A 20,276-nucleotide genomic window follows, 5' to 3' on the forward strand; every position below is an offset into this window, starting at 1 on the left:
GACCACATAAAATATTTTTCAATGGTAGTATCATAATTTGTCCAGATCACTGACACGTCATCTGACCAACGGACATTACATAATGTGACTTATACCGGAACTTCTTTTTTGGCGAGTATTTTTGCGCAAGAAGGCGTGGCTATCCAAACTTCAAACGGATTGGTCCCCGAAGAGCGCATGGTCACGTGCTCAACACACCTGCTCATAAATTTGTTTGGGTGCAGGTGCACTGGTTTGGACTCAGTTCATTTTTGATTTGTTTGATGTGTGTTATTATTATTATTTATCTAATTATTTAGTCTTTGTTTAAACATACCAACTTATTCTTTTTATATTTCAGGTGTTTAGGCTTTTTATGCATTAACTTATCTTAAGTTTTTATATTTTAACAGTTTTTATATTTTAACGTTTGTTAAAAAGTGTTTGTGATGCACAAACATTTTCAATTGTTGAAAACAAAGGCTTCCAGAAAGCAAGAACTTGATGCTGCATTGGTGGATATTTCCTAAGAATTCTCCTAAGAAGGTAATACACTATTAACGTTATTTTATTAGTAGCCATTGCTGATTATGTTAGATTTATAGGTATGTCTTTCAGTTTAAATTAATCATTTTTATTCTTTCCATTTCTTTTTTAGGTGCAATGTTTGATTCACAAACGTGAATTGGCATTTAATGACAGTACATCCTCCATGATGAAACATCTCCGCTCCGTTCATCATTTTGAAACTCCGCAGTTGGCAAACCAAACCTTCAATCCTCCTCATGTCGGTAAGAATAATAATATAAATATATAAAAAATGGCACATGTTACAGGGGGTTAAACAGATGGCTCAGTGGTACATTTAGAGGCATGTGCAACCTCAGTTCATGAGTTTGATGCTCAACTCGTATGATTTATTTTTTATTTTTTTAAACTTAATATGATGGATGTTTTTCAGTGTCCAGAAAGCAAGAACTTCATTCTGCATTGGTGGATATGATTGTAATGGATGCACACCCATTTTCAATGGTTGGAGACAAGGGCTTCAAGGTAAGGTGGCTAATGTTATATAGCATTTACATTATTTATGCTTTTGTGTACATAATAAGCTGTATTTTATTTGTCACCATTAGGCTCTTGTCAACCTTTTGGACCACTCCTACATAATTCCTAATAGGAAGGCCTTGAGGACAATGGTGGAGGAAAAGTACAAAGCCTAAAAGGAGAAGGCCTTAGCTGTGGTCAGCAGGACCTCTGCTGTCAGCCTGAGAGCAGACATGTGGACATCAATTAACATGGATGCTTACTTGGCTGTAACATGCCATTTTATCACCGAGGAGGTAGGTATCCCCTGCTTTAATTTATGTATCTCAGTTTGGTTTTGTTCATTCTAGGTGGAGCTGGCCTCTTTGGTCTTGGGGGTTCTTAAGTTTCTCCAAACCCACACTGCAGCTCACTTGACTTAGGCCAAAAATCTCCTCATGGAAGAATGGGGATTTAAAGGAAAGGTGCGTGCCAGTTCAATAAAGTACAAGATCATTCATCAATATGGCCTCCCACTACCTAATGTACACGATTTGTGAACATGTTGTAATCTTTCTTCCAGGTGACAGGCCTTGTTACAGACTGTGCTCCCAACATGGTTGCATGTGCTTATATACATTACTACTTCGGCACATAATGTGTTTTGCACATATGCTTCATTTGGTGGTGAAAAACCCCTGAACTAGAGGACATCCAAAGTAAGGGGCGTAGGATTGTTGGTCTTGCTAAATCCAGCACCACAGCGAAGGAGAAGCTGTCAGAGATACAGCTGGCCAGACCAGAGCACAAATTGATTCAAGAGGTGATTACTATTTTTCTTTTTCTTTTAACTAAGATTTTACATTTGTTTGCAGTGATGGTTGTTGTGTTTTCTTCTCTCCTTAAAACGTGCTTGTTGTCTTGTCTATGGTGGAAATGAGATGGAACAGCACATTTAATGTTAGGGGGCAGCTCTGGCCACACTCAATACGGACCTTCCTCCTCTTGTTGGATCTTCTCCAAAGCTGGCGAAATAGTAAGCAAAAAATACAAAACGGGATGAAGCCCAGCACAGTGGAGAAAATACAGTTTTAAATAAAACATCTATCCCACCCAGTCATTTTAGATAGACCCCGGTTCACAAGCACTCATTCTCACTTTATAGTTGGCAGTCACAATGTAACACAAGCACTTCTCACAAATCTTCAAACATTATCTTTATATTTTAATTCCGCACTGAAGTGTTACAAGGGCAACAGGCTTAGTGGAGTAGATGATATACGTCCAGTCCGCCACCAGATGCAGCTGTTCTGTGTGGTTTCAAATCCCCAAATGCTTCATCCATTTTTCTGGCACATTTACATGAAGCCCCATGAGCGCTTCACAGGGCTTCGATTTTCTTCCCTAATTTTTATGCATTAATTTATCTGAAGTTTTTATATTTCAGCTGTTTTTCTATTTTCACTTTTTTAATGATCACGTTTACATTTCAGACTGTTTGAGAGTGTTTGTCACGCTTGGCAGGGTGTCTGTCTATGCTGACTTCCGGGCCAACAGGAGGTTCTCTCTTAAGGTTTTTTTTTTTAAATCATTCCTCTTTTACTTGTGTTTGTTTTTGTGTATTTTATTAGGAGCTGCTTATTATTTTATTTAAACTTTTTTGCAACGGTGCATCCTTGTTTGTTTTTTATATACAGCACCTTGAGCTGTTTTCTTAACATGAAATGTGCTATATAGATAAAAGTATTTTGAATTTTGAAATTCTTTATGCAGTTATGATTTTTCTTGCTGGAGCACAGCTTAAATATGGGTGTATTCTAATTCTGCTTTACTTGTACAAAACCCACTAAATTTTTAGTGGGTTTTGCTCTAAATATTTCCGAAATTTGTTATGGAGTTATAACTTTTCTTGCTAAAGCAAAGGTTAAATGCAGTGAGTTGGAAATCCTGGTGACAGCGCCGTGGTGGATTGCCGGTCCGGATAGCCGCACATCGTCAATCTAGCAGATCCCCCTCCTGCGAGATGCGGGGCTGAGCTTACTGTAGTGTCCTTTTCATCCCCAGATCTCTGCTTCTCCACCTTTTGTGGCTGGCCATCTGCAATCCCAAATCTGACACCAGGCAGGTCCCTCGTGAAAAAAAGCAAGCATGCAAGGATGTTTTTCAATGTCCAGAAAGCAAGAACTTCATTCTGCATTGGTGGATATGATTGTAATGGATGCACACCCATTTTCAATGGTTGGAGACAAGGGCTTCAAGGTAAGGTGGCTAATGTTATATAGCATTTACCTTATTTATGCTTTTGTGTACATAATAAGCTGTATTTTATTTGTCACCATTAGGCTCTTGTCAACCTTTTGGACCACTCCTACATAATTCCTAATAGGAAGGCCTTGAGGACAATGGTGGAGGAAAAGTACAAAGCCTAAAAGGAGAAGGCCTTAGCTGTGGTCAGCAGGACCTCTGCTGTCAGCCTGAGAGCAGACATGTGGACATCAATTAACATGGATGCTTACTTGGCTGTAACATGCCATTTTATCACCGAGGAGGTAGGTATCCCCTGCTTTAATTTATGTATCTCAGTTTGGTTTTGTTCATTCTAGGTGGAGCTGGCCTCTTTGGTCTTGGGGGTTCTTAAGTTTCTCCAAACCCACACTGCAGCTCACTTGACTTAGGCCAAAAATCTCCTCATGGAAGAATGGGGAATTAAAGGAAAGGTGCGTGCCAGTTCAATAAAGTACAAGATCATTCATCAATATGGCCTCCCACTACCTAATGTACACGATTTGTGAACATGTTGTAATCTTTCTTCCAGGTGACAGGCCTTGTTACAGACTGTGCTCCCAACATGGTTGCATGTGCTTATATACATTACTACTTCGGCACATAATGTGTTTTGCACATATGCTTCATTTGGTGGTGAAAAACCCCTGAACTAGAGGACATCCAAAGTAAGGGGCGTAGGATTGTTGGTCTTGCTAAATCCAGCACCACAGCGAAGGAGAAGCTGTCAGAGATACAGCTGGCCAGACCAGAGCACAAATTGATTCAAGAGGTGATTACTATTTTTCTTTTTCTTTTAACTAAGATTTTACATTTGTTTGCAGTGATGGTTGTTGTGTTTTCTTCTCTCCTTAAAACGTGCTTGTCGTCTTGTCTATGGTGGAAATGAGATGGAACAGCACATTTAATGTTAGGGGGCAGCTCTGGCCACACTCAATACGGACCTTCCTCCTCTTGTTGGATCTTCTCCAAAGCTGGCGAAATAGTAAGCAAAAAATACAAAACGGGATGAAGCCCAGCACAGTGGAGAAAATACAGTTTTAAATAAAACATCTATCCCACCCAGTCATTTTAGATAGACCCCGGTTCACAAGCACTCATTCTCACTTTATAGTTGGCAGTCACAATGTAACACAAGCACTTCTCACAAATCTTCAAACATTATCTTTATATTTTAATTCCGCACTGAAGTGTTACAAGGGCAACAGGCTTAGTGGAGTAGATGATATACGTCCAGTCCGCCACCAGATGCCGCTGTTCTGTGTGGTTTCAAATCCCCAAATGCTTCATCCATTTTTCTGGCACATTTACATGAAGCCCCATGAGCGCTTCACAGGGCTTCGATTTTCTAACCTAATTTTTATGCATTAATTTATCTGAAGTTTTTATATTTCAGCTGTTTTTCTATTTTCACTTTTTTAATGATCACGTTTACATTTCAGACTGTTTGAGAGTGTTTGTCACGCTTGGCAGGGTGTCTGTCTATGCTGACTTCCGGGCCAACAGGAGGTTCTCTCTTAAGGTTTTTTTTTTTAATCATTCCTCTTTTACTTGTGTTTGTTTTTGTGTATTTTATTAGGAGCTGCTTATTATTTTATTTAAACTTTTTTGCAACGGTGCATCCTTGTTTGTTTTTTATATACAGCACCTTGAGCTGTTTTCTTAACATGAAAGGTGCTATATAAATAAAAGTATTTTGAATTTTGAAATTCTTTATGCAGTTGTGATTTTTCTTGCTGGAGCACAGCTTAAATATGGGTGTATTCTAATTCTGCTTTACTTGTACAAAACCCACTAAATTTTTAGTGGCTTTCCCTCCCCATCACAGAGAGGGGAGGGCACTGAGAGGGTTGGGGAGGGGGGGACAGATATTATGGCGGGGGGGGGGGGGTTGTAGTGCGTAGGGTTTTAGGGGGGTGGCTGTGGCTGTGGGTGCGTGGCGATCCCTGGGTTGCTAGGGTCGCATGCCTGGGCTGGCTTGCGGGGACGGGGCGCCGGTCGGGTGGTGGCCGGCTCATGGGTTCCGGGGGCCCTGGCTTCGTCCCTGGCCTTTGTCTCGGTGTCCGGCGCCCGGTGGCCCCCATGGCTGCCGCCTGGTACGGCTAAGCGCTCCTGTCTTGTGGCCTGGGGGCCGGACACTGGGTTCGCTTGTGCCTCTGGGCATTGGGGGGGCCCCTGTAGGGGGGCCCTCTCTGTGCCTGGCTGGTGGGGTGGGCGGTCCCCTCCTCCTCCCCTCCCGGGCTGCCTGGGTCCGGATGCTGGGGGGGCTTCTGGCCTGGGGGGCTCTCCTCCCCTCTCCTGGTCTGGCTGGTCTCGCTGGGTAGGATCTGGCTCCCTTTATGAACACACGGTTCACGTCGGCAGCATGCATGTATCTCCACCCCCACGTGCACGTGCACACTGCCACACTGCTCCCTGTCTGCTTCATCCCTCCTCCTTACCTACAGTGTATTGATGGACAGTTTTTTTTTCGCTCATCTTAGTGTCAGATTTTCACCTTTGATGTAACATTCGTCTTTCCAGCAGAACTGGTATAATTGTTACAGCTTAAATTAATAACTTAGTCAAATCAGTGCTTTTATCCCCCACCTTTTCACCTTTCTTCCTTTTACTCTCTTCCACCCTCCCCTCACATTCTTCCCCTCTCCCTCCCCACACACACTAAATGTAACAAATAAATAAAAAATAATGCGACAAAAAGGGGTTTATACAAATCTACACTCTAGTTTCTTGAAGCTATATAACCTCTTTTTGTGATAGTAAAACCTGTCCAACACAAAAAGCCTTCAGCTCTAATCTGTTTGCTCAGCTGTTGGACAGAACAAGTTAAAAGAAAAAAAAAAAAAAAAAAAAAAAAAGGAAGTGCAGCTCCTTCAATGGGTCAACTTCTACACTACTTCAGGAAGATCTTCAACCTGTAAGTTCTATTTTTCTTGGTTTGGCCGCTGTGCCGATGTTTTCGTCTTACTACATAGTTTACTAAATGGTTTCCTAAAAATATTTGGGGCAAATAAGACTAAATTTTTATTCTGTTTTGCTCTAAATATTTCCAAAATTCGTTATGACTTTTCTTGCTGAAGCTTAAATGTGGCTGTATTCTAATTCCGCTTTACTTCCCAGAATTCCTTGCCTGAAATCCGGCACCTGTTCAGGAAAATGAACTTGACCTCAAGCACAAAAAGAACAGAACAAAGAGGTTACTGGTGTATCACTGCGTCCAATCAGGAACCTGAAAGATGGCAGAGCTTGGCGGTTTTGGAAGTGCAGCTCCTTCAATGGGTCAACTTCTACACTACTTCAGGACGATCTTCAACCTGTAAGTTCTCCATTTCTTGGTTTGGCCGTTGTGCCGAAGTTTTTGTCTTTCTCTTTAGTTGACTAAATGTTTTCCTAAACATATTTGGGGCAAAAAAGACTCAATTTTTAGTCTGTTTTGCACTAAATATTTCCAAAATTTGTTATGACTTTTTTCGCTGAAGCAGAGTTTCTAATCTACTCTATTCTATTCAGCCAGTGCATCAAGCCTGGACTGGGACCTGGGAAGTGACTTTTTGGCATCCGATTCGCCGTCCATGATGAGCAGCAGACTACGTGGACAGCAAGAGCGGGAGGACAGAATGGTTTCTGCGGTGAGTCGGAAATCAAAGCTTTTCCCTTTCCCACTCACTCAGGCTCGGGTCGTCCGTCGTGCTGTTTATCCTCCAAGGAAGAGGGGGTGGAATCGGGTGCCCCCCCAGTGCAGCAGACCTGGCCAAGGGCCTGGGAAGTGACTTTTCGGTGTCTGATTCGGCCTCCCTGATGTGCAGCAGATTTCGTGGACAGCAAGAGCGGAAGGACGGCATCGTTTCAGCGGTTCAACGTCTGGAAGCCTCTATCCCCAACTTGCAGCACCTTTCTGGTTGGCGGCGGACTGCCAGAACACTGAGATGGGCGGAGGCTGGATGGGCATGCCGCCCGGTCCCACTGCCGCCTACCCAGGCGTTGGAGGCCTGCACGACAATGGACAAGGCGCGGTCCAACCTCTACGAACGGATGACTGGACCGCTCTGGCTGAGGCTTGACGTGTCTCCAGAGACTTCTTGTCGGCGATTCCGGTCTGTTGGGGTGCCATCCGGGAGAGGCTGGCGGGGGCGGGGCGTATAGCCGACTGAAGGGCCTTTGCCCTTGCTGGATCCGACCAGAGTGACGCACCGAAGAGCAGTTCAGAAGGGTCGTCCTCATGGAGCAGCTGCCGTATGTGCTTTCATCCGACGTACGGACGTTGGTGGAGGAGCACGACCCAGAGGTAGGCCTTGCTGATTCCCGGCTTTCCCTCTAGAGCCTCAATGTCAGATGAGGGGCTTTTGCTGAGCTGTCTGGTGGGGATCGATGTGGTGACACCTCCGTGGTGGATTCCCCATCCGGATTGCCGCACATCCTCAATCTCGCAGATCCCCCTCCTGCGAGATTGACGATGTAGTGCGATCCAGACCGGCAATCTGCCACCGAGCTGGCACCACGTCCATCCCAACCAGACAGCTCCACAGAGGCCTTTCGTCCAACGTTGATGCACTGCGGGGCCAGCCAGGCATCAGCGGGGCCACCATCTGGCTCGAGCTCCTCCACTAATGTCCCTACGTCGGATGAAAGTACATGCGGCAGCTGCTCCATGACGACGACCCTTCTGATCTACTCTTCGCTGCGTCGCTTCGGTCAGATCCAGCAACGGCAAAAACCCTTCAGTCGGCTACACGCTCTGGCCAGCCTCTCCCCAGATAGCACCCCAACAGAACAGAACCGTCGACAACAAGTCTCTGGCCACATGTCGAGCCTCACTCGGAGTGGTCCATTCATCCCTTCGCAGACGTGGGCCGGCCCCTTGTCCATTGTCGTGCAGATCTCCAATGCCCAGGTAGGCAGCATTGGGACTGGGCGGCATGCCCATCCAGCCTCCGGCCATTTTTGTGTTCTGGAAGTCCGCCGCCAACCAGAGAGAAGCTGTAAGTTGGGGATAGATGCTTCCAAACCTTGAACCGCTGAAACGATGCTGTCCTCTCGCTCTTGCTGTCATTGAAATCTGCTGCTCATCATGGACGCCGAATCGGACCTGGAAAATCACTTCCCGGGCCCTTGGCCACGTCTGCTGCACTGGGGGGGGTACCCGGATCCAACTTGGAGGATGAACCTAACAACGGAGCGGCTGAGCCTGATGTAGTGTCTTTGTCCTTCTCATCCCCAGACGTCTGCTTCTCCACCTTTTTTGTGGCTGGTCCTCTGCAATCCTAGTTTTGACACAATGCTGGTCCTTCAGGGAAATGAAGCAAGCAGAGGAGCCAAGGTGAGAGCGTTTCTTTTTTTATTCAAAAACGAGAGCATTTTGATTGCGAATTTCATTATCAATGCAATTTCTTAGCAATTTCCTTTTCATCGCATTTTCATTGTAAATTTCCTTTTCATCGCATTATATTTTCATATTCAATTCGTTTTTATTATGAATTTTTTTTCAATGTATTTTCAGTGCAAATTTAATGTTTAATGCATGTTCAGGGCGAATATCATTTTCGTTGCATTTTAATTGCGGATGTCATTTGTAAAGTGGTTGCATTGAAAATCTTATTTGCATCGCGTTTGCTGGCAAATTTCATTTGCGTTGAAATGCCTAAATGTGGCTGTATTCTAATTCTGCTTTACTTCCCAGAATTCCTTGCCTGAAATCCAGCACCTGTTAAGGAAAATGAACTGGACCTCAAGCACACAAAGAACAGAACACAGAGGTTACTGGTGTATCACTGCGTCCAATCAGGAACCTGAAAGATGGCAGAGCTTGGCGGTTTTGGAAGTGCAGCTCCTTCAATGGGTCAACTTCTACACTACTTCAGGACGATCTTCAACCTGTAAGTTCTCAATTTCTTGGTTTGGCCGCTGTGCCGAAGTTTTCGTCTTTCTCTTTAGTTGACTAAATGTTTTCCTAAACATATTTGGGGCAAAAAAGACTAAATTTTTAGTCTGTTTTGCACTAAATATTTCCAAAATTTGTTATGACTTTTTTCGCTGAAGCAGAGTTTCTAATCTACTCTATTCTATTCAGCCAGTGCATCAAGCCTGGACTGGGACCTGGGAAGTGACTTTTTGGCATCCGATTCGCCGTCCATGATGAGCAGCAGACTACGTGGACAGCAAGAGCGGGAGGACAGAATGGTTTCTGCGGTGAGTCGGAAATCAAAGCTTTTCCCTTTCCCACTCACTCAGGCTCGGGTCGTCCGTCGTGCTGTTTATCCTCCAAGGAAGAGGGGGTGGAATCGGGTGCCCCCCCAGTGCAGCAGACCTGGCCAAGGGCCTGGGAAGTGACTTTTCGGTGTCTGATTCGGCCTCCCTGATGTGCAGCAGATTTCGTGGACAGCAAGAGCGGAAGGACGGCATCGTTTCAGCGGTTCAACGTCTGGAAGCCTCTATCCCCAACTTGCAGCACCTTTCTGGTTGGCGGCGGACTGCCAGAACACTGAGATGGGCGGAGGCTGGATGGGCATGCCGCCCGGTCCCACTGCCGCCTACCCAGGCGTTGGAGGCCTGCACGACAATGGACAAGGCGCGGTCCGACCTCTACGAACGGATGACTGGACCGCTCTGGCTGAGGCTTGACGTGTCTCCAGAGACTTCTTGTCGGCGATTCCGGTCTGTTGGGGTGCCATCCGGGAGAGGCTGGCGGGGGCGGGGCGTATAGCCGACTGAAGGGCCTTTGCCCTTGCTGGATCCGACCAGAGTGACGCACCGAAGAGCAGTTCAGAAGGGTCGTCCTCATGGAGCAGCTGCCGTATGTGCTTTCATCCGACGTACGGACGTTGGTGGAGGAGCACGACCCAGAGGTAGGCCTTGCTGATTCCCGGCTTTCCCTCTAGAGCCTCAATGTCAGATGAGGGGCTTTTGCTGAGCTGTCTGGTGGGGATCGATGTGGTGACACCTCCGTGGTGGATTCCCCATCCGGATTGCCGCACATCCTCAATCTCGCAGATCCCCCTCCTGCGAGATTGACGATGTAGTGCGATCCAGACCGGCAATCTGCCACCGAGCTGGCACCACGTCCATCCCAACCAGACAGCTCCACAGAGGCCTTTCGTCCAACGTTGATGCACTGCGGGGCCAGCCAGGCATCAGCGGGGCCACCATCTGGCTCGAGCTCCTCCACTAATGTCCCTACGTCGGATGAAAGTACATGCGGCAGCTGCTCCATGACGACGACCCTTCTGATCTACTCTTCGCTGCGTCGCTTCGGTCAGATCCAGCAACGGCAAAAACCCTTCAGTCGGCTACACGCTCTGGCCAGCCTCTCCCCAGATAGCACCCCAACAGAACAGAACCGTCGACAACAAGTCTCTGGCCACATGTCGAGCCTCACTCGGAGTGGTCCATTCATCCCTTCGCAGACGTGGGCCGGCCCCTTGTCCATTGTCGTGCAGATCTCCAATGCCCAGGTAGGCAGCATTGGGACTGGGCGGCATGCCCATCCAGCCTCCGGCCATTTTTGTGTTCTGGAAGTCCGCCGCCAACCAGAGAGAAGCTGTAAGTTGGGGATAGATGCTTCCAAACCTTGAACCGCTGAAACGATGCTGTCCTCTCGCTCTTGCTGTCATTGAAATCTGCTGCTCATCATGGACGCCGAATCGGACCTGGAAAATCACTTCCCGGGCCCTTGGCCACGTCTGCTGCACTGGGGGGGGTACCCGGATCCAACTTGGAGGATGAACCTAACAACGGAGCGGCTGAGCCTGATGTAGTGTCTTTGTCCTTCTCATCCCCAGACGTCTGCTTCTCCACCTTTTTTGTGGCTGGTCCTCTGCAATCCTAGTTTTGACACAATGCTGGTCCTTCAGGGAAATGAAGCAAGCAGAGGAGCCAAGGTGAGAGCGTTTCTTTTTTTATTCAAAAACGAGAGCATTTTGATTGCGAATTTCATTATCAATGCAATTTCTTAGCAATTTCCTTTTCATCGCATTTTCATTGTAAATTTCCTTTTCATCGCATTATATTTTCATATTCAATTCGTTTTTATTATGAATTTTTTTTCAATGTATTTTCAGTGCAAATTTAATGTTTAATGCATGTTCAGGGCGAATATCATTTTCGTTGCATTTTAATTGCGGATGTCATTTGTAAAGTGGTTGCATTGAAAATCTTATTTGCATCGCGTTTGCTGGCAAATTTCATTTGCGTTGAAATGCCTAAATGTGGCTGTATTCTAATTCTGCTTTACTTCCCAGAATTCCTTGCCTGAAATCCAGCACCTGTTAAGGAAAATGAACTGGACCTCAAGCACACAAAGAACAGAACACAGAGGTTACTGGTGTATCACTGCGTCCAATCAGGAACCTGAAAGATGGCAGAGCTTGGCGGTTTTGGAAGTGCAGCTCCTTCAATGGGTCAACTTCTACACTACTTCAGGACGATCTTCAACCTGTAAGTTCTCCATTTCTTGGTTTGGCCGCTGTGCCGAAGTTTTCGTCTTTCTCTTTAGTTGACTAAATGTTTTCCTAAACATATTTGGGGCAAAAAAGACTAAATTTTTAGTCTGTTTTGCACTAAATATTTCCAAAATTTGTTATGACTATTTTCGCTGAAGCAGAGTTTCTAATCTACTCTATTCTATTCAGCCAGTGCATCAAGCCTGGACTGGGACCTGGGAAGTGACTTTTTGGCATCCGATTCGCCGTCCATGATGAGCAGCAGACTACGTGGACAGCAAGAGCGGGAGGACAGAATGGTTTCTGCGGTGAGTCGGAAATCGAAGCTTTTCCCTTTCCCATTCACTCAGGCTCGGGTCGTCCGTCGTGCGGTTTATCCTCCAAGGAAGAGGGGGTGGAATCGGGTGCCCCCCCAGTGCAGCAGACCTGGCCAAGGGCCTGGGAAGTGACTTTTCGGTGTCTGATTCGGCCTCCATGATGTGCAGCAGATTTCGTCGACAGCAAGAGCGGAAGGATGGCATCGTTTCAACGGTTCAACGTCTGGAAGCCTCTATCCCCAACTTGCAGCACCTTTCTGGTTGGCAGCGGACTGCCAGAACACTGAGATGGGCGGAGGCTGGATGGGCATGCCGCCCGGTCCCACTGCCGCCTACCCAGGCGTTGGATGCCTGCACGACAATGGACAAGGCGCGGTCCAACCTCTACGAACGGATGACTGGACCGCTCTGGCTGAGGCTTGACGTGTCTCCAGAGACTTGTTGTCGGCGATTCCGGTCTGTTGGGGTGCCATCCGGGAGAGGCTGGCGGGGGCGGGGCGTATAGCCGACTGAAGGGCCTTTGCCCTTGCTGGATCCGACCAGAGTGACGCACCGAAGAGCAGTTCAGAAGGGTCGTCCTCATGGAGCAGCTGCCGTATGTGCATTCATCCGACGTACGGACGTTGGTGGAGGAGCACGACCCAGAGGTAGGCCTTGCTGATTCCCGGCTTTCCCTCTAGAGCCTCAATGTCAGATGAGGGGCTTTTGCTGAGCTGTCTGGTGGGGATCGATGTGGTGACACCTCCGTGGTGGATTCCCCATCCGGATTGCCGCACATCCTCAATCTCGCAGATCCCCCTCCTGCGAGATTGACGATGTAGTGCGATCCAGACCGGCAATCTGCCACCGAGCTGGCACCACGTCCATCCCAACCAGACAGCTCCACAGAGGCCTTTCGTCCAACGTTGATGCACTGCGGGGCCAGCCAGGCATCAGCGGGGCCACCATCTGGCTCGAGCTCCTCCACTAATGTCCCTACGTCGGATGAAAGTACATGCGGCAGCTGCTCCATGACGACGACCCTTCTGATCTACTCTTCGCTGCGTCGCTTCGGTCAGATCCAGCAACGGCAAAAACCCTTCAGTCGGCTACACGCTCTGGCCAGCCTCTCCCCAGATAGCACCCCAACAGAACAGAACCGTCGACAACAAGTCTCTGGCCACATGTCGAGCCTCACTCGGAGTGGTCCATTCATCCCTTCGCAGACGTGGGCCGGCCCCTTGTCCATTGTCGTGCAGATCTCCAATGCCCAGGTAGGCAGCATTGGGACTGGGCGGCATGCCCATCCAGCCTCCGGCCATTTTTGTGTTCTGGAAGTCCGCCGCCAACCAGAGAGAAGCTGTAAGTTGGGGATAGATGCTTCCAAACCTTGAACCGCTGAAACGATGCTGTCCTCTCGCTCTTGCTGTCATTGAAATCTGCTGCTCATCATGGACGCCGAATCGGACCTGGAAAATCACTTCCCGGGCCCTTGGCCACGTCTGCTGCACTGGGGGGGGTACCCGGATCCAACTTGGAGGATGAACCTAACAACGGAGCGGCTGAGCCTGATGTAGTGTCTTTGTCCTTCTCATCCCCAGACGTCTGCTTCTCCACCTTTTTTGTGGCTGGTCCTCTGCAATCCTAGTTTTGACACAATGCTGGTCCTTCAGGGAAATGAAGCAAGCAGAGGAGCCAAGGTGAGAGCGTTTCTTTTTTTATTCAAAAACGAGAGCATTTTGATTGCGAATTTCATTATCAATGCAATTTCTTAGCAATTTCCTTTTCATCGCATTTTCATTGTAAATTTCCTTTTCATCGCATTATATTTTCATATTCAATTCGTTTTTATTATGAATTTTTTTTCAATGTATTTTCAGTGCAAATTTAATGTTTAATGCATGTTCAGGGCGAATATCATTTTCGTTGCATTTTAATTGCGGATGTCATTTGTAAAGTGGTTGCATTGAAAATCTTATTTGCATCGCGTTTGCTGGCAAATTTCATTTGCGTTGAAATGCCTAAATGTGGCTGTATTCTAATTCTGCTTTACTTCCCAGAATTCCTTGCCTGAAATCCAGCACCTGTTAAGGAAAATGAACTGGACCTCAAGCACACAAAGAACAGAACACAGAGGTTACTGGTGTATCACTGCGTCCAATCAGGAACCTGAAAGATGGCAGAGCTTGGCGGTTTTGGAAGTGCAGCTCCTTCAATGGGTCAACTTCTACACTACTTCAGGACGATCTTCAACCTGTAAGTTCTCAATTTCTTGGTTTGGCCGCTGTGCCGAAGTTTTCGTCTTTCTCTTTAGTTGACTAAATGTTTTCCTAAACATATTTGGGGCAAAAAAGACTAAATTTTTAGTCTGTTTTGCACTAAATATTTCCAAAATTTGTTATGACTTTTTTCGCTGAAGCAGAGTTTCTAATCTACTCTATTCTATTCAGCCAGTGCATCAAGCCTGGACTGGGACCTGGGAAGTGACTTTTTGGCATCCGATTCGCCGTCCATGATGAGCAGCAGACTACGTGGACAGCAAGAGCGGGAGGACAGAATGGTTTCTGCGGTGAGTCGGAAATCAAAGCTTTTCCCTTTCCCACTCACTCAGGCTCGGGTCGTCCGTCGTGCTGTTTATCCTCCAAGGAAGAGGGGGTGGAATCGGGTGCCCCCCCAGTGCAGCAGACCTGGCCAAGGGCCTGGGAAGTGACTTTTCGGTGTCTGATTCGGCCTCCCTGATGTGCAGCAGATTTCGTGGACAGCAAGAGCGGAAGGACGGCATCGTTTCAGCGGTTCAACGTCTGGAAGCCTCTATCCCCAACTTGCAGCACCTTTCTGGTTGGCGGCGGACTGCCAGAACACTGAGATGGGCGGAGGCTGGATGGGCATGCCGCCCGGTCCCACTGCCGCCTACCCAGGCGTTGGAGGCCTGCACGACAATGGACAAGGCGCGGTCCGACCTCTACGAACGGATGACTGGACCGCTCTGGCTGAGGCTTGACGTGTCTCCAGAGACTTCTTGTCGGCGATTCCGGTCTGTTGGGGTGCCATCCGGGAGAGGCTGGCGGGGGCGGGGCGTATAGCCGACTGAAGGGCCTTTGCCCTTGCTGGATCCGACCAGAGTGACGCACCGAAGAGCAGTTCAGAAGGGTCGTCCTCATGGAGCAGCTGCCGTATGTGCTTTCATCCGACGTACGGACGTTGGTGGAGGAGCACGACCCAGAGGTAGGCCTTGCTGATTCCCGGCTTTCCCTCTAGAGCCTCAATGTCAGATGAGGGGCTTTTGCTGAGCTGTCTGGTGGGGATCGATGTGGTGACACCTCCGTGGTGGATTCCCCATCCGGATTGCCGCACATCCTCAATCTCGCAGATCCCCCTCCTGCGAGATTGACGATGTAGTGCGATCCAGACCGGCAATCTGCCACCGAGCTGGCACCACGTCCATCCCAACCAGACAGCTCCACAGAGGCCTTTCGTCCAACGTTGATGCACTGCGGGGCCAGCCAGGCATCAGCGGGGCCACCATCTGGCTCGAGCTCCTCCACTAATGTCCCTACGTCGGATGAAAGTACATGCGGCAGCTGCTCCATGACGACGACCCTTCTGATCTACTCTTCGCTGCGTCGCTTCGGTCAGATCCAGCAACGGCAAAAACCCTTCAGTCGGCTACACGCTCTGGCCAGCCTCTCCCCAGATAGCACCCCAACAGAACAGAACCGTCGACAACAAGTCTCTGGCCACATGTCGAGCCTCACTCGGAGTGGTCCATTCATCCCTTCGCAGACGTGGGCCGGCCCCTTGTCCATTGTCGTGCAGATCTCCAATGCCCAGGTAGGCAGCATTGGGACTGGGCGGCATGCCCATCCAGCCTCCGGCCATTTTTGTGTTCTGGAAGTCCGCCGCCAACCAGAGAGAAGCTGTAAGTTGGGGATAGATGCTTCCAAACCTTGAACCGCTGAAACGATGCTGTCCTCTCGCTCTTGCTGTCATTGAAATCTGCTGCTCATCATGGACGCCGAATCGGACCTGGAAAATCACTTCCCGGGCCCTTGGCCACGTCTGCTGCACTGGGGGGGGTACCCGGATCCAACTTGGAGGATGAACCTAACAACGGAGCGGCTGAGCCTGATGTAGTGTCTTTGTCCTTCTCATCCCCAGACGTCTGCTTCTCCACCTTTTTTGTGGCTGGTCCTCTGCAATCCTAGTTTTGACACAATGCTGGTCCTTCAGGGAAATGAAGCAAGCAGAGGAGCCAAGGTGAGAGCGTTTCTTTTTTTATTCAAAAACGAGAGCATTTTGATTGCGAATTTCATTATCAATGCAATTTCTTAGCAATTTCCTTTTCATCGCATTTTCATTGTAAATTTCCTTTTCATCGCATTATATTTTCATATTCAATTCGTTTTTATTATGAATTTTTTTTCAATGTATTTTCAGTGCAAATTTAATGTTTAATGCATGTTCAGGGCGAATATCATTTTCGTTGCATTTTAATTGCGGATGTCATTTGTAAAGTGGTTGCATTGAAAATCTTATTTGCATCGCGTTTGCTGGCAAATTTCATTTGCGTTGAAATGCCTAAATGTGGCTGTATTCTAATTCTGCTTTACTTCCCAGAATTCCTTGCCTGAAATCCAGCACCTGTTAAGGAAAATGAACTGGACCTCAAGCACACAAAGAACAGAACACAGAGGTTACTGGTGTATCACTGCGTCCAATCAGGAACCTGAAAGATGGCAGAGCTTGGCGGTTTTGGAAGTGCAGCTCCTTCAATGGGTCAACTTCTACACTACTTCAGGACGATCTTCAACCTGTAAGTTCTCAATTTCTTGGTTTGGCCGCTGTGCCGAAGTTTTCGTCTTTCTCTTTAGTTGACTAAATGTTTTCCTAAACATATTTGGGGCAAAAAAGACTAAATTTTTAGTCTGTTTTGCACTAAATATTTCCAAAATTTGTTATGACTTTTTTCGCTGAAGCAGAGTTTCTAATCTACTCTATTCTATTCAGCCAGTGCATCAAGCCTGGACTGGGACCTGGGAAGTGACTTTTTGGCATCCGATTCGCCGTCCATGATGAGCAGCAGACTACGTGGACAGCAAGAGCGGGAGGACAGAATGGTTTCTGCGGTGAGTCGGAAATCAAAGCTTTTCCCTTTCCCACTCACTCAGGCTCGGGTCGTCCGTCGTGCTGTTTATCCTCCAAGGAAGAGGGGGTGGAATCGGGTGCCCCCCCAGTGCAGCAGACCTGGCCAAGGGCCTGGGAAGTGACTTTTCGGTGTCTGATTCGGCCTCCCTGATGTGCAGCAGATTTCGTGGACAGCAAGAGCGGAAGGACGGCATCGTTTCAGCGGTTCAACGTCTGGAAGCCTCTATCCCCAACTTGCAGCACCTTTCTGGTTGGCGGCGGACTGCCAGAACACTGAGATGGGCGGAGGCTGGATGGGCATGCCGCCCGGTCCCACTGCCGCCTACCCAGGCGTTGGAGGCCTGCACGACAATGGACAAGGCGCGGTCCGACCTCTACGAACGGATGACTGGACCGCTCTGGCTGAGGCTTGACGTGTCTCCAGAGACTTCTTGTCGGCGATTCCGGTCTGTTGGGGTGCCATCCGGGAGAGGCTGGCGGGGGCGGGGCGTATAGCCGACTGAAGGGCCTTTGCCCTTGCTGGATCCGACCAGAGTGACGCACCGAAGAGCAGTTCAGAAGGGTCGTCCTCATGGAGCAGCTGCCGTATGTGCTTTCATCCGACGTACGGACGTTGGTGGAGGAGCACGACCCAGAGGTAGGCCTTGCTGATTCCCGGCTTTCCCTCTAGAGCCTCAATGTCAGATGAGGGGCTTTTGCTGAGCTGTCTGGTGGGGATCGATGTGGTGACACCTCCGTGGTGGATTCCCCATCCGGATTGCCGCACATCCTCAATCTCGCAGATCCCCCTCCTGCGAGATTGACGATGTAGTGCGATCCAGACCGGCAATCTGCCACCGAGCTGGCACCACGTCCATCCCAACCAGACAGCTCCACAGAGGCCTTTCGTCCAACGTTGATGCACTGCGGGGCCAGCCAGGCATCAGCGGGGCCACCATCTGGCTCGAGCTCCTCCACTAATGTCCCTACGTCGGATGAAAGTACATGCGGCAGCTGCTCCATGACGACGACCCTTCTGATCTACTCTTCGCTGCGTCGCTTCGGTCAGATCCAGCAACGGCAAAAACCCTTCAGTCGGCTACACGCTCTGGCCAGCCTCTCCCCAGATAGCACCCCAACAGAACAGAACCGTCGACAACAAGTCTCTGGCCACATGTCGAGCCTCACTCGGAGTGGTCCATTCATCCCTTCGCAGACGTGGGCCGGCCCCTTGTCCATTGTCGTGCAGATCTCCAATGCCCAGGTAGGCAGCATTGGGACTGGGCGGCATGCCCATCCAGCCTCCGGCCATTTTTGTGTTCTGGAAGTCCGCCGCCAACCAGAGAGAAGCTGTAAGTTGGGGATAGATGCTTCCAAACCTTGAACCGCTGAAACGATGCTGTCCTCTCGCTCTTGCTGTCATTGAAATCTGCTGCTCATCATGGACGCCGAATCGGACCTGGAAAATCACTTCCCGGGCCCTTGGCCACGTCTGCTGCACTGGGGGGGGTACCCGGATCCAACTTGGAGGATGAACCTAACAACGGAGCGGCTGAGCCTGATGTAGTGTCTTTGTCCTTCTCATCCCCAGACGTCTGCTTCTCCACCTTTTTTGTGGCTGGTCCTCTGCAATCCTAGTTTTGACACAATGCTGGTCCTTCAGGGAAATGAAGCAAGCAGAGGAGCCAAGGTGAGAGCGTTTCTTTTTTTATTCAAAAACGAGAGCATTTTGATTGCGAATTTCATTATCAATGCAATTTCTTAGCAATTTCCTTTTCATCGCATTTTCATTGTAAATTTCCTTTTCATCGCATTATATTTTCATATTCAATTCGTTTTTATTATGAATTTTTTTTCAATGTATTTTCAGTGCAAATTTAATGTTTAATGCATGTTCAGGGCGAATATCATTTTCGTTGCATTTTAATTGCGGATGTCATTTGTAAAGTGGTTGCATTGAAAATCTTATTTGCATCGCGTTTGCTGGCAAATTTCATTTGCGTTGAAATGCCTAAATGTGGCTGTATTCTAATTCTGCTTTACTTCCCAGAATTCCTTGCCTGAAATCCAGCACCTGTTAAGGAAAATGAACTGGACCTCAAGCACACAAAGAACAGAACACAGAGGTTACTGGTGTATCACTGCGTCCAATCAGGAACCTGAAAGATGGCAGAGCTTGGCGGTTTTGGAAGTGCAGCTCCTTCAATGGGTCAACTTCTACACTACTTCAGGACGATCTTCAACCTGTAAGTTCTCCATTTCTTGGTTTGGCCGCTGTGCCGAAGTTTTCGTCTTTCTCTTTAGTTGACTAAATGTTTTCCTAAACATATTTGGGGCAAAAAAGACTAAATTTTTAGTCTGTTTTGCACTAAATATTTCCAAAATTTGTTATGACTATTTTCGCTGAAGCAGAGTTTCTAATCTACTCTATTCTATTCAGCCAGTGCATCAAGCCTGGACTGGGACCTGGGAAGTGACTTTTTGGCATCCGATTCGCCGTCCATGATGAGCAGCAGACTACGTGGACAGCAAGAGCGGGAGGACAGAATGGTTTCTGCGGTGAGTCGGAAAGGGTTAGGGTTAGGGTTGGGGTTGGGGTTGGGGTTGGGGTTGGGGTTGGGGTTAGGGTTAGGGTTTAGGGTTTAGGGTTAGGGTTTAGGGTTAGGGTTAGGGTTTAGGGTTAGGGTTAGGGTTAGGGTTAGGGTTAGGATTTGAGGGAGGAGCCCTACCCCAGCCAGAGTTCGGGAACCTCGGTGCCCTCCTCCAGCCGGAGACGGGAAATGCACGGTCCATCCCGATGTCCGGTGGGTCCTGATGATAAACATAGTGCGCACGGGGATTTCTGTAGCGTCTCCTCCCGTAGCGCACTGTGGTCCAGTCACCTCCATCCTGCTCTCCATCATAAAAACGCATGGCAGGTGAGGGTTAGGGTTAGGGTTAGGGTTAGGGTTAGGGTTAGGAATATGAAAAATAAGAACCCCACGCTGTAAGCACGGGGCCCTGAGGCACTGGCCATTTCTGTCCCCACCATGGTTCCACCCTCATCCCCCTTGAATAAAATGTTTTCCTTGTGTTTCAGGATCATCCCGCTCCTGAAAAGATCGGTCTGGTGGCCGCTGCAGGTAAGTAGATT

At 48.3% G+C, this 20,276-nt stretch overlaps 1 protein-coding gene and 1 long non-coding RNA gene across 8 annotated transcripts; both read left to right on the forward strand.

Annotated features, from left to right (window-relative positions):
* Window positions 1-83: 83 nt before the first annotated feature.
* LOC144992507 (uncharacterized) lies at window positions 84-5,147 on the forward strand. Of its 7 annotated transcripts, XR_013656550.1 has the most exons (10): window positions 87-525; window positions 638-770; window positions 941-1,032; window positions 1,116-1,490; window positions 1,589-1,828; window positions 1,947-2,041; window positions 2,499-2,578; window positions 3,070-3,264; window positions 3,348-3,722; window positions 3,821-4,724. It is a non-coding gene; the product is annotated as an uncharacterized LOC144992507 (long non-coding RNA). The 7 variants fall into 7 exon arrangements; XR_013656549.1 differs by having other exon boundaries at window positions 84-525; window positions 2,499-3,264; XR_013656548.1 differs by adding an exon at window positions 4,731-5,147 and having other exon boundaries at window positions 84-525; window positions 1,589-3,264; window positions 3,821-4,273.
* A 1,147-nt stretch (window positions 5,148-6,294) lies between these two features.
* On the forward strand, window positions 6,295-20,273 carry LOC144992521 (uncharacterized). Its single transcript, XM_078949222.1, has 18 exons — window positions 6,295-6,604; window positions 6,799-6,917; window positions 8,507-8,605; window positions 8,966-9,161; window positions 9,356-9,474; window positions 11,064-11,162; window positions 11,523-11,718; window positions 11,913-12,031; window positions 13,621-13,719; window positions 14,080-14,275; window positions 14,470-14,588; window positions 16,178-16,276; window positions 16,637-16,832; window positions 17,027-17,145; window positions 18,735-18,833; window positions 19,194-19,389; window positions 19,584-19,702; window positions 20,223-20,273. The coding sequence occupies exons 1-18, from the start codon at window positions 6,445-6,447 to the stop codon at window positions 20,271-20,273; spliced, it is 2,400 nt and encodes a 799-aa protein (XP_078805348.1). The 5' UTR covers window positions 6,295-6,444.
* The last annotated feature ends 3 nt before the right edge of the window (window positions 20,274-20,276 follow it).

This window comes from Oryzias latipes, chromosome 6 (genome assembly GCF_053564925.1).
Source record: "Oryzias latipes strain Hd-rR chromosome 6, Olatipes_Hd-rR_3.1".
In the NCBI taxonomy this organism is placed as follows: Eukaryota; Metazoa; Chordata; class Actinopteri; order Beloniformes; family Adrianichthyidae; genus Oryzias; species Oryzias latipes.